Raw genomic sequence first — 13,190 nt, 5'->3', positions numbered from 1 at the left:
TGAATGTACTTATTTTTAACTTAAATTATTTTAAGTATCATCTTTTACTCATCTTTTTGGGTTAACTACCTAATTGCCAGTCTGGATGTGTTAAACATTGTGCTAGACAACAATGTTTCTGACTTACATATACAGGGTTTTAGGAAAGCATGAAGTTTTATTATGTCTGGAGGTCAGAAATTTCCCAAGGAAAGCAAGCTGAATTTTGAAAGATGATCAGCAATTTACCAGGCAGACAAGGGAAAGGTAAATACCCCAGCCATGCACATGAGCTCAGAAAATGAGAAAACAAGAAAAATGTCTAAATATTTCCTTCTACTTACCAAACCCAGACCCATTCAAACTTGTATGATGACAAATTATGTAGCTTCTCTTTTCTTCAACAATTACTGATATATACTACAGACAGTCTTCCAAAAAGTAAAACAGATTGTACATGTAAAGTGTTTAACACGATACCTGGCAAATGGTAATTACTCAATAAATCAAACTATTGTTATTTGAGGGGTTAAAGAAAGGAAAGAGAAAACAACAGATAAAGTAATGGTTCAATTACTGGGACCTGTACCATCTTTCCCCCACTGACTTGACTCTCCTCTTTCAAGTACCGTAAGTGTGCTGACCCAGATCCCCAGGCTCCTCCTTGTTCTCTTCTTTTGGCTTTATATGAACCCACATTCTTCAGAAGCAGGTTTTGGTTGCACCTATAATTTAGGCTCCTTTGCACACTGTTCAGTTTTCTCATTTAAGAAGCATAAACTAAAAACAAGATTTAGTCCCAGACTGGGCTGTAATTTTCCATCAGGTGAAACTGGTGTCACCTTGTGGAATTTAACATTGTTCTTATTTCTCCTAACTAGATATGCTGGTACTGGATCCAATTTCTGTCACATGTAAGTGAACGTTAATGGAACCTGTGTGTATAGTAATGAAACACTCCACTTGGCCCTTCCCTTCCATCTCTAGAGTGCAGAAATGCCAAGGATTCATTTGCCACACCCAACATCCTGATTCTATTCAAGCTTATTCAATTATTTCCCAAAGTTTACTTTTATTCCAAGACCTATTTAATTTTCTTTCCATCTTATCGCCAAAACACCTACTCACATTTTCTTGTGCATACTGCTTCTAGCTAACTCTACAATAAATATTTCAGTGTTCTCTAATACTCTATCATCTTGTCCAGGTAAGGTACTTTTTTTTTATTTAAAGACTTATTGGGCCCTCCCTGGTGGCACAGTGGGTTAAAGCACAGCACCAATAAGCTTCAGTGGGAGTTCAATCCTAGGCCGGGAAGCTGACCCACATGGTGCAGCAGACCTCTCCTGTCCTGCCCACTGCTCCCCTCAGCAGTGTACTTGGTCAATCTGCCTGTCAGGCTCCCCACTCTGTCTCTGGTGGATCCTCTCACTGCCCCTGCACCTCTGGCTTGTACCCCAGTTCTGTATGCATAAATAAATAAAAATTTTTTAAATAAATAAAAATAAAGATTTATTTATGCATACAGAACTAGAATATAGACCAGAGGTGCAGGTGCGGTGAGAGGATTCACCAGAGACAAAGTAGAGAGCAGACAGATTGATGAAGTAAATAGGAGAAGTCTGCTGCACCATGTGGGTCAGCTCCCTCGCCTAGGATTGAATTCCTGCTAAGTGGTTGCAGCTAACCTGCTGCACTACCAGGGAGGGCCCCAGGTAAGGTACTTGTGTTATTAAAGGGTAAAGAACATTAAATCTGCCAGTGAAAATTATTTTATTTCCTCAACTTACTAAGAGCTAATACATGGTTGACAGAGCATATGTAACAAATAGGCTCAGAATAGCCTAATAACCAAGGAACTATATAAAAATTTGATGTGATCAATACACACAAACTGTATTTAAATATATAGAGAGAAAAATATATAGAGAACTTAATTGCTCTTCTTCAGAACAAACTTGCAAATTTTTTTCAAAAGGATTATTTCAGTATTCCCTGCACAAAAACAAAATCAAAGAAACTACAGCATTCCATCCATGTTCAACATTTTTGAGGAACACAAAGTGTTTATGACATTCCTAGTCCCTCACAATGTAATTGCTTCATTAAGTTATTCTATTTGAAGAGAAACCTGAAATAAGTGATAAAAGCTTACCCTTATTTATGACAGCTATTCAAAACATACTAAATCACCTAATGTTTACTTGGCAGCTTCAGATCATAAGCTGCTACACAGGGTGGAGGAGACACTAAGACGGTGGTCTAGAAAACAAAGCCCTGACCTAGGTACTGCATCCTGAGTTCTAAACTAATCCTACACCAGCTCACTGAGAAAGCTAAGAAAATTACTTTATCTCTCTATCCCTAAGTGATAAATCAATGCATAAAACTACTTAAATTCCAAGGTCCCTCAAGGCTATGAAATATTCTCAGTCTAACGAAGGGAACAGAAAATTGAGAATAGAGATATGAGGTAGCAGGAGAGAGTGAGTATATAGGTGCCTATCACAGTAACCCTAGAACTCTACAATTATGAGCTCTAAATGAAGACCACATCCTTTCGGAATTAAGACCAAGTTAATGTGTGCACTTTTTCCCTCCTATCTTTGCTTCCACAACCCCTCCATCTGTCTCTTCTTTCTAGTCTCTTCCTCAACTTCTCTCTTATAAATTTTGACATCAACAAATAATGCAAAGACACTGTGTCCATAGAAATCCCAACCAACAAAAACAAGCCACTTCTTACATGTTTATTACAGGTGACATTATTTTCCATATTTCATCTTTTTAAAATCTTAAAACTACTCTGCTTGATGAGTACATTATCATCCACAAATGAAGATGAAACTCAGAGAAATTATAAATAAAAAAAATGGCACTGACTCTAAGACTCACACTTTCCACTGTACAATTATGATGATCAATACATTGGGGTGGGGGGGGTCACATTGACCACCAAAGCAAGAAACTGAGGTCAATTTTATTTCTAATGGCCCAGAATTAAAACCTGAATATTACTGGTAATATTTCTAAATCACGAAGCACAGCTGACATGAAATAATTGTTATGCCGACAAAGGAAACCAGTTCAGATTACTTGGACTTTCAAAGACTGATTAGCATAATGGTTTGTTTTAAATTCTGATTAAATTACCAAGAAAAAGGAGAAATATTGTAGTTCTACCACTACCACTAGAATCCAAAGAAAAGTCAATTTCAATAATAAAGTTTATGTTAAATAGGTACCCCTCTTGACAAAGAAGTGTTATCAGTGATGTTTCTTGACAGACAATTAAGGGGGCCATTCTTATTAGTCAGTATTTGAAATTAGAGAATCAGGGCCCTCCCTGGTCCCTTTAGCAGTGTATTTCAGTATATCTGCCTGTTCTGCTCCCCACTCTGCCTCTGGTGAATCCTCTCACAGCCCCCGCACCTCTGGCCTGTATCCCAGTTCTGTATGAATACATAACCTTAAAAAAAAATTAGAGAATCAGTTTCCAGTAAAGCTGTCCTGACATAAATAACTGTCCCACTGAAAGAAAGCTAAAAAAAAACCCAAGTGGAGTAAATATTTTTTCAATCTCCTTAAAAAGCAAATATAATGAGATACTAAGAAATTATTTGGCCAAAACTAAAGGGAAAATGGGAGCCCAGTGAGGTAAGAGAACAAAAGTCACTTTTGCCCCCTGGGTACTAGCCAATGAGAACAAATGTGAACTTTAGTTTCAGACAACCCTGCAGGATCCTAAGGGCAAAAATTAAAGACCGGGACATCCAGAGTAGAGTCTTTAAGATAGCATATATCCTCATTTGGCTAAAACACTAGTTTATGCCCTTAAGGCAACAATGAAGCAGAAACATATTGGCCCACAAATATATTCACAGCAAATTGGCATGAGCCAAAACCTCAAGCAATGAATTTGCTTTTATAAGTGGTTTGTAGTGGTTATGTCTCCTGAAACCTACCAGAAGCAAATGCAAATCTTTATGAAGAAGAAATCTTTGAGACCTCAGATTAGTCTTACACTTTTCCAAGGACAGTGAGCAGCTCACAAAGATAACTATGCGTTATAAAGAAACAAGTTAAATGAACAAAAATCAGCAAAACAATACACCACAGAAAGGGACCTCTAAGATCTCACATAAAGGAACTACAAAGACACCAAGTATAAAATAAAAATAACTATGCTTACTAGGTTAAAAGAATAAAAAATTAACCTTAAGTTTTCTTCAGGAAATTATTAAGAAAAAATCCAACATATTTTAAAAGGAACCAAACTTAACTTCAACAATAACCAGTTAAAAATTCACTGGGTGGCTCCAAAAGATTACATTTAATTGAAGAGAAAAGTAATGGACCGAGGACAAATCAGAATAAAATGTCCAGAATAAAGCATGTAGTTACAAGATTCAGATTCAAGTTAACTAATAAAGTCCCAAATAAAGTAATTTATTTGCACACTAAAACTTCAGAACATAAAAGTTATTAGAAAATCTTAAATGAGCCAATAAGCTAGAAAACACAACACAGTAAAATCTACGTGTCTGTTATTTAAATAAAAAAGCAAGCATTAATTTGACTGTGATTATCTTAGAAGGTTGTTAAGAATCAAGCAAGGGAATATGTTTGAAAAAGCTACCAAAGAACACATAAACATTAATCCAAAAGGAAAACTGCTCTCCTATGTTTATCACAGCACTGTTTACAATAGCTAATATATGGAAACACCCCAAATTCCCAAAAACAGCTGACTGGATAAAGATGTGGTATATAGACACTGTGGAATACTACTCAACATTCAAAAAAAATACTCATTCTGGTTGCAGCAACATGGATGGATCTGTAAGGAATTAAACCCAATGAAGTAAATCAGAATAAAAAAAAAAAGCATTAGATGGTTTCACTTATGGGAAGAATATAGCAACCCAGCAAGGGATCTGGAGAAAAATGAGACAAAACGAGCAGGCAAATTATAAATCAGAGAAGCAAGAAGGAGGAGGAAAAGGGATCAAAACAGTGGCAGGAAGAGAACAAGACTATAGGTGACGGATCACCGGTGACTTGTGGTGGGAATTTTATGGGAAGTATACCTAAGAAATCAAAAACTGTATAAAAATGATGAATGATGTTAATATATATATATATATATACACACACACACAAACACACACATATATATGTATACACACACATTTGGAGACTTAAATTACATCTAAGGACAAACTCCACTTTAGTTTTGGTCATTTAACCTCACTCTGGCCTCACATTAATCTATAAAAGACTATAGTTGATTATTTCCAAAGTTCATTCCAGTTCAAAAATAATCCTATCATTGTATCTCTCAGTCAGAGGAAGATGATTCAAATTATTAGTAGTCTACTACCTAAAAATAAAAGGCTAATTATTACCAGAAAGAACAACAGAAACAGAAATCATACACCTCAACTTCTACAAAAAGTCATCCTATATCTGGAATATTAACACTGGCATTAAAATCAGCAAACTACATATGTAACTAGACCACTGGTGTGCAATCACAGCAGTAACACTACTAAGAAATTCATAAAAATACTAATAATGCCAGGAGTCCTAATACCTAAAAGCTTAATTGGTCTGTGTTAAAGCCTAGGAAATGAATATTTTTAGAAGGTTCCCAGAAATTTTCTAAGGTAGCAACTAAAGTTGAGTGGGATGTCTTAAAAGAGTAACCCTCTATAACCATTCCGAAATACAAAGATTTTATAATTATCAAAATTATGACTATAATGAAAAATGAACCAGTTTACAGAATTATACTGCACCATATGGGTTTCACCTGCTCCAAGTTTAAAGGAAGTAGTTTCAAGGGTGAAAGATGATTTTTAGAGAGTAATTAGTAATTATCACCTCCCTGGAGGTGCAACCTGTTAAAGCACAGCACTATTAGGAAGCTAGCAGCAGCCTGGACAAGAGTTCGCTCCCTGGTTGGGGGGGTGGGTGACCCACATGGCCCAGCGGACCTCTCCTGTCTAGCCTGCTGTTCCCCTCAGGAGTATACTTTGGATCCTCTCACCCCTCCCCCCCACACATACCCCCTGCACCTTTGGCCTGTACCCCAGTTCTGTATGCATAAATAAATAAACCTTTAAAAAACACACGCACATCCCTCCTTTGTGGCGCAGCGGGTTAAAGCACTGCACTAAGAAGCTTAAACCACTTCGGCATGAGTTCGATCCCAGCCTGCCCTGGAGGAGATCCACATTGCGCGGCAGACTTCTCCTGACCCGCCCGCTGCTCCCTTCAGCAGTGTACTTTGTCCATCTGCCTGTTCTGCTCCCTGCTCAGTCTCTGATGAATCCTCTCACCCTTCGCATCTCTGGCCTGTACCCCAGTTCTATATGAATAAATAAATAAGTCTTTAAAAAAAAACACACACACACACACACACACACCAACAAAGTCATAATATTAGACTACATGATTCCATATTAGACTACATGATTCCAGAGTGGCACATTCATGATCCAGCCTTAAAAGAAGTAATGAGTGAAGAATTTGCTTTAATCTGGGATACAGAGATAAAGAAGAGTATAAATTTAACATCATGTATTTGCTACCATTTATTTACTCAGCATTTACTATGAATAAAAGTTATGTAGTAGACTTCAGCTAGGTACTTCAAAATATGTCATTTAATTCTCACAAGTTCATTAGCCTCACCTTAACAAACAAGGAAAGTAACGTTATGAAGGCTCAGAATTGTGGCAAAAATGTATTTGGCATAAAATGAAATTGAAAGTCTTATAACAAGGATTTAAGTACAAGTCTAAGAAATGTTGCTTGTAAATAATGGCTACAATAACAAAAAATAGTCAATTTAAGTGCTCACTGTGCTAATTTAAATACCCCGTAAATCTTTTCAACAGTCCTATGAAGATCCTCAAATTAATTTCAAGCCATATTTGATTCTCCTTTTCTCAAACTTCACATTCTATTCCCTTCCTATTTTTCAGGTTCCACCTTCAAAATTGTACTCAAAATCCATTACATTTTGAATATGTACCAAGATACAAAATAATATTTACCTATCTCATCACTATCACCATAGTTTATCTCCAGACTAAATTAGTAAGTCTTTGAACTAGACTCCCTGATTCTTCTTCCTTTGCCATCCCTTCCAAATCTATTCTGATCTCTTATGAAAGGCTCCTGTTAGGGACAGTGTCACTCCTTTGCTCAAAACATTTCAACAGCTGCCCTTCTTGTTAAAGTAAAATCTAAAGTGTTTAAAATGGGCAGGTAACACTGACATCATTACATCTATTCTCCTCCTCCACTCTAGCCACAACTGCCAATTTATTACTCAATCATTCCAAACATTGCTTCCTTCCCCCTACTGTTCCCTCAGACTATAAGTCTTTCCTCAGATTTTACCTACTTAAGACTGCTCAAATGACAATTTATTAGTAAAGACTTTCTCCCCCTCTGGACCCTATGTAAGCACTCCATAGCCCCTAAGTCACTACCTTCTCACATTTTACCCATATATTTATTACTCCCTGCCTCCCCCAAGATTTAAACTCCATGAAAGCAGGACATATTTTAATCAATGTTGTCTCTCCAATACTTAAACATGACCTGCTATGAAACAGGTGCTTGAACATACTTGGTGAATGAAAATAAGGCCAAAAACCACCTTTATAAGAACTCCAGTATATAGCCTCCTTATCACATCCCCAAGCTATTCAACCACATCACCTTCTTCACAATTCTAGCATTTCTAGGTAAATACCAGAAATTCCCCTATTACATACCCATGTCAAAATCTAGGGACAATAGTTTTTATTTTCCATATTCATGCTTGCTTTCCTGTAAGTCAGTAATTTCAAAGACTGAACTTTAGGTTCTCATTACCTCAAAAAGTTCTTTCTTCCTATGTTTCTCCCCATTTATTACTAGTTCTTCTCCCTCACACTCGCCTAAGAAAATTTAAACCCCTAAAATGATAAGCACTCTGATACTTCTGTATTTTATTTGTTCTTACTCCAACTAGATTGCATGCTTTTTTAAAAAAAAAAATTTCTTTATGCTTACAAGAACTGGGGTTAGATCTGAGGTTGGGGGATGAGAAGATTCACCTGAGATAGAATGGGGAGCAGAACAGGCAGATCCACTGAAATACACTGCTGAAGGGAGCACTGTACGGGTCAGGAGAGGTCTGCCACATCATATGGATCACCGCTCCGGCTAGGAACGGAACTCATGCTGCAGTGGCTGCAGATAGCCTCATAGAGCTGGGCTTTAACCTGTTGCACCAGCAGGGTGGGCCCTAGATTGCATGTTTCTTTGAGATCATCTAACACAATGTCTAACATACAGAAAATTCTAATGTCGAGATTAGTATTCCATTTCCAATTCCTTTCACAAATATAAAGTTCAGTTGCCATTTTTTCCCATGAATTTCCTATTCTCATCTGAATGGTGGTGGTGAGAGAAAAGTTGAATATATAAAGTAAAGGAGGTAGTCTTATATTAACTAAGATGGGCAAGGGTGGGGGGAGGAATTGTAACAGGGTGGTCCCTGGGAAAAGGGGAAGTTTCAGGTTCCCTGCCCCACTCAGAAGGAGGGTGGAGCTAAGAAGAGAAGGAATGAGAAGAGAAGAGAAGGAAGCAGGATAGAGAACAAGGAGACCTGAGGAAGCCACATGGAGCAGCAAGCATGTGATGAAGAAACCGAGCTTGTCTCCTGACCCTGGACTGGTTAAGGCAGATGTGGGTGAGATATCTGTAGGGAGGTGACTATGGCAGTGTTTATATTGATTTTGATTTTGCTCTTTTCCTCTCAGATTTGTCTGGCCATTTCTGACCCTTTTCCATGGGTCCCGGCCAGAAGGTGCTTTAGTCTTGTGGCAGGCTTTCAGGACTTGCTATGGGCCAGTCCCCTTTTGGGTTGACTTTTGCCCACGAGGGGATGGGTAACTTCAGGTGTTTGATTTAGAAGTTACATTCGTTGTGTTCTGTATTGTATATTCACTGTATTAAAGTCCCTTTTCACTAAAGTTTTTTATGTTTTGTCTTGACGCAGGGGATGGCAGAACCCACTTAGAGCAGGTAGGTTTGGGGGCTTCAGGGGTACACCTGTAACAGATTTGCTATCCTATAACAGAATGACACATAAGTTTTGGCACAACATTGTAGCCAACTCCTTTACTCTGAAGATCTGAAAGAGGGAGGAAGTGATGAAGACAGACCAGATAGATGAGAATTTAGATTGCCTTTCACAACTCTGCCCTACAACCTGAAAGAGCAGGACTGACAGGTTCCTGAAGGGACAAATTAGACTTAATCTTAAAGGTATTTTTGTTGACTTTGGTGTTAATGACTTGAGAAGAGATTTAAAATTAAAAGGACATCAAATAATCCAAATTTCATCATCATTCATACACACTTCTTTTTTTAAGTATTGATTTATACATACAAGAACTGGGGTGTAAGCCAGAGGTGTAGAGGGTGATAGAATTCACCAGAGACAGAGAGGGAACAGAACAGGCAGATGTACTGAAATATACTGCTGAGGGAAGCAGTGGGTAAGAGGCAGGAGAGGTCTGCCCTGCCATGTGGGTCAGCTTCCTGGCTAGGGATCACCTTGGCTGGTGATAGCTTGGTGGCACTATCTTTAACTCCTGTACCACCAGGGGTTACTTATTTCCTATTGTTTTTCTAGAGAATTTCCAAAGGCAAAGAAGAAATGGTTTATGTCCAAATTTAATGTTGTTTAAGTGAAGAAATAATGAAAAAAAAATCTATTTTCAATTCAATGCTAATAAGCACATAAAGGGATCAAAGATCACAAGTTCCTGCAAATTCTCACCATCACCACCCTCAACTCCTTGGGCAAATACGTAAGGCTTGTTTTATTTGGAAAACATAACACACTTTAAAAGTTTCTCCCTGGCAAAAAACCCAAAAGATACTATAAAAATGTAGTGCACTTGGGCCCTCCCTGGTAGCGCAGCAGGTTAAAGGGCAGCACTAAGAAGCTAAAGCCACTTCAGCATAAGTTCAATCCCCAGCCCTGGAAGTGGCCCACATGGCTCAATAGACCTCTCCTGGAGTGCCTGCTGCTCCCCTCAGCAGTGTACTTAGTCCACCTGTTTTGCTCCCTACTCTGTCTCTGGTGAATCCTCTCACAGGCCCTGCACCTCTGGCTGTACCCCAGTTCTGTATGTATAAATAATTTTTTTTTTCTTAAAGATTTTATTTATTTGTACATACAGGGCTGGGGTACAGGCCAGAGGCTCAGGGGTGGCGAGAGTCTTCACCAGAGACAGAGTGGGGAGCAGAACAGGCAGATCAACAGAGTACACTGCTGAGGGGAGCAGCGGGTGGGTCAGGAGAGGTCTGCCACGCCATGTGGTCTCCTCTGGTGCCAGGCGGGGATCGAACTCATGTGGAAGTGGCTTTAGCTTCTCAGTGCTGTGCCTTAACCGGATGCGCCACCAGGGAGGGCCCATCTTTTTTTTTTTTTTAAATGTAGCACACTTAATACAATGAGCACCCATGGGAAACCTAAGATTAACATTTGCCATAAATAACCCAGGAAAGAACATTAATGAATGCATGGGAACATGTGCATATGTAAAGAGTTACTACAGGACTACAGTTACAGGTTAAGCTGAAAGTGTGCTAGGAAGGGGAGGTGGTGCTTCCCTGAGAACAGAAGGTAAGATGGGTTGGAAATTCCCAAAGGTGAAAGTTACTTTTTTTACTTCTTTTTGGCAAAATCAGTGTGATTTATCTAACATTCTCTAAACTGAAAAATATATTAAAATTTAAAAAGCTATATACAAAATCATTCTTCACAACTGAAAACCTTAAAGATTACCTTTAACATTTCCTTTACATGTGAAATCTACAAGCTCATTTGTGGAATGCATTGCTAATAAAGTGAATTGCTAATAAATTTGAATGAAGCATTCAAGTCTTCCTGTTACTAAACAGTCATTCTGAAAAAGATTACAGATATCAATAGGCTAGATACTAAATCAACATAACAGCAGGGATTAAAGTTGCCAAAGAATATAAACATAAAATTGCAGAAATAAAGAATCAGAAAGGACCTTAGGTATGATTCTCTCCCTCCCTTCATTCAACTATGCGCAGAAGCCTTCCCTGACCATCCATGTGAAATAGCTGCCTATTCACACTCTGTTCTTGTACACAGATTTTTCTCATAACAGTTACCATTACGGGTCAGTATGTTATGTATCTGCATCTGCTGACTGTTGGCCTCCTGACTAAAATGTAAAACTCTATTCAAAGACTTTTCAGTTTTGTTAATCTCAGAGCCTAGGGGCACACTCTAAGCCTGCTGAATCAATGAAACCTAAATTCAGAAAGGTTAAAAGATTTCTTCAAGGTCACAGGGCTTTCAGGAAGCACAGCCCATACTATAACCCTCGCTGCTAATATCCACAGCCACTTCCACTACCCACAGCAGCCTGTTGCAGCATATGATACTATTTAACAGATTTCTCCTTTTCTTTTTTTTAAGTGCCAAAGAAAATAGATGTTACCAAAAAAGGTGACACATTGGGTAGCATTTTAACTTCGAATTTTTCACCAACCAAAAATTACTCAGTTTTCATATGCATACAGGATGAGCTGTAAAACAGAAAGACACCATCACAGTTCTTCGAGTTCCTTGTGAAATTGGTGTACGCCTGAGAAGTTTTATGAACGGTCCCTGAAATAGACTCACCATTTCAGAAAGGCCTGTAAAGTATCTTCCTCACTTTCATTCTTCCAAGAACCCATTAATACCTTCTCTCTGGATATACTTTATCTTGAAGATAATGCAAGGAAATGTCACCGATTTCAAGTCCCTTTCTGTTACTTTTAAAGTACAAGTCAACCTCAGAGAACACAACATAAAATTAACCCCCGGGAAATTTTTAGATCCTGAGAAGAGCAAAACACCTCTGAACCATCATCTGATAGTGGTCATGTGGGTCCTGCAAGTCAGAGTCCACGAACCTGAAATACCTCAAAGAAAAGCGGGAAGAAAAAGGGTGGGGAAGAATATTTACATATATAACTAGGGAGCTGATATTCCTGATAAACTTTCGCAAAATGTAGGCGTCGTGGGCTAAGTCAAGGCCCCACGGACACAACTTCTGCGGTCTTATTCCAACGCCTGTCTTTCAGTGACAGGAGGGAACTGCCAATGCCATTTGCGGCGAACGTCTCAGCACCTCGCACGCGGCTCACAAGCAGGTGATTTGCGCGACCCCTCTCAATACTACCAGCCGCTCCCCTAGAAAATCGGACGGGAAAAGCTAAAATGTGGACTGGCCAGAGAGTTGAGAAGAGACAGAGTTAAGAGTGGGAAGCAGCCGACGAAAAGCAGCCGGGCGGGTAAACAACGCATCACGGACAGGTGTGGGAACTCAGGTCAAGGAAGTGGGATCGGCGAGAGGTAGGGTGAGGGGAGGAAGGGGGCCGGGGAGGAAGGGGGCAGGGGTCTGGGTGGGACCCGCCAGCGCAGAGGAGGAGGGGACGGCGGCGACTCTGGGGCCTTTGAGTGGAGGAGGACGACGAGTAGCCTGCGGCAGGAGGAGGGGACGGCGGGGGGAGGGGGAAGGGTCCGGGGCGGGGCGGAAGGGAGCGAAGAGGCGGGATGAAGAGGACCAGGCCGGGAGGGTCTTTACCTGCAGCTCCGCCCGCTCCACCTCCCACTGGGCTCTCTCCACTTCGAAGCGGGCCCATTCGTGCTGCAGGAAGTGCAGGATCCCCGGGAGGCTGTACTGGGCTCGAGTCGCCCCCGCCGCAGCCACCCCGTCGCCGGCCGCGGCAGCCTCCGCCAAAGGCCCGAGCCCCTTGGCACCGCCGGCCCCGGGGTGGTTGTTGCTGAAGAAGACGCCGGGACCCGCCTGCTCGTCCATGGCGGTCGCAGAAGCCGGGAAGCTGCCCAGGCGCCCAGCAGCGGAGGCAACGGCGGCAGCCAGGAGCGCCTCCTCCTCCCTCCGCCGCTCCCCGCCCACACCCCAGTCAGCAGGGAGCAGCCGCTTGGGCGCGGGGGCCGGCCGAGCCCAGGACGGGCCGGGAAATGGGTCAACTGCAGCGCGCAGGCGGCCCAGGGCTTACTGGGAAATGTAGTCGCGGAGCGTGGCGCCTGCGGGCGCGACGGAGGCGGCCTGAGGAGCTGTGAGCGGCTGGGCGCCGCCAGGCCC

General features: G+C 40.8%; 1 protein-coding gene across 1 annotated transcript in view; it reads right to left on the bottom strand.

Annotated features, from left to right (window-relative positions):
- Positions 1 to 12,990, bottom strand: part of STRN (striatin, calmodulin binding protein) — an 85,845-nt gene extending 72,855 nt beyond the window's left edge. The window contains exon 1 of the mRNA XM_004686297.2: positions 12,669 to 12,990. Coding sequence (XP_004686354.1) covers positions 12,669 to 12,902 — 234 coding nt within the window. The 5' untranslated portion in view covers positions 12,903 to 12,990. The remainder of the gene's footprint in view (positions 1 to 12,668) is intronic.
- Between the last annotated feature and the right edge of the window lie 200 nt (positions 12,991 to 13,190).

The sequence above is a fragment of the Condylura cristata genome, unplaced genomic scaffold (assembly GCF_000260355.1).
Source record: "Condylura cristata isolate star-nosed mole 26May11 unplaced genomic scaffold, ConCri1.0 scaffold00020, whole genome shotgun sequence".
Classification (NCBI taxonomy): Eukaryota; Metazoa; Chordata; class Mammalia; order Eulipotyphla; family Talpidae; genus Condylura; species Condylura cristata.
This window is presented reverse-complemented; position numbering and strand designations above follow the sequence as displayed.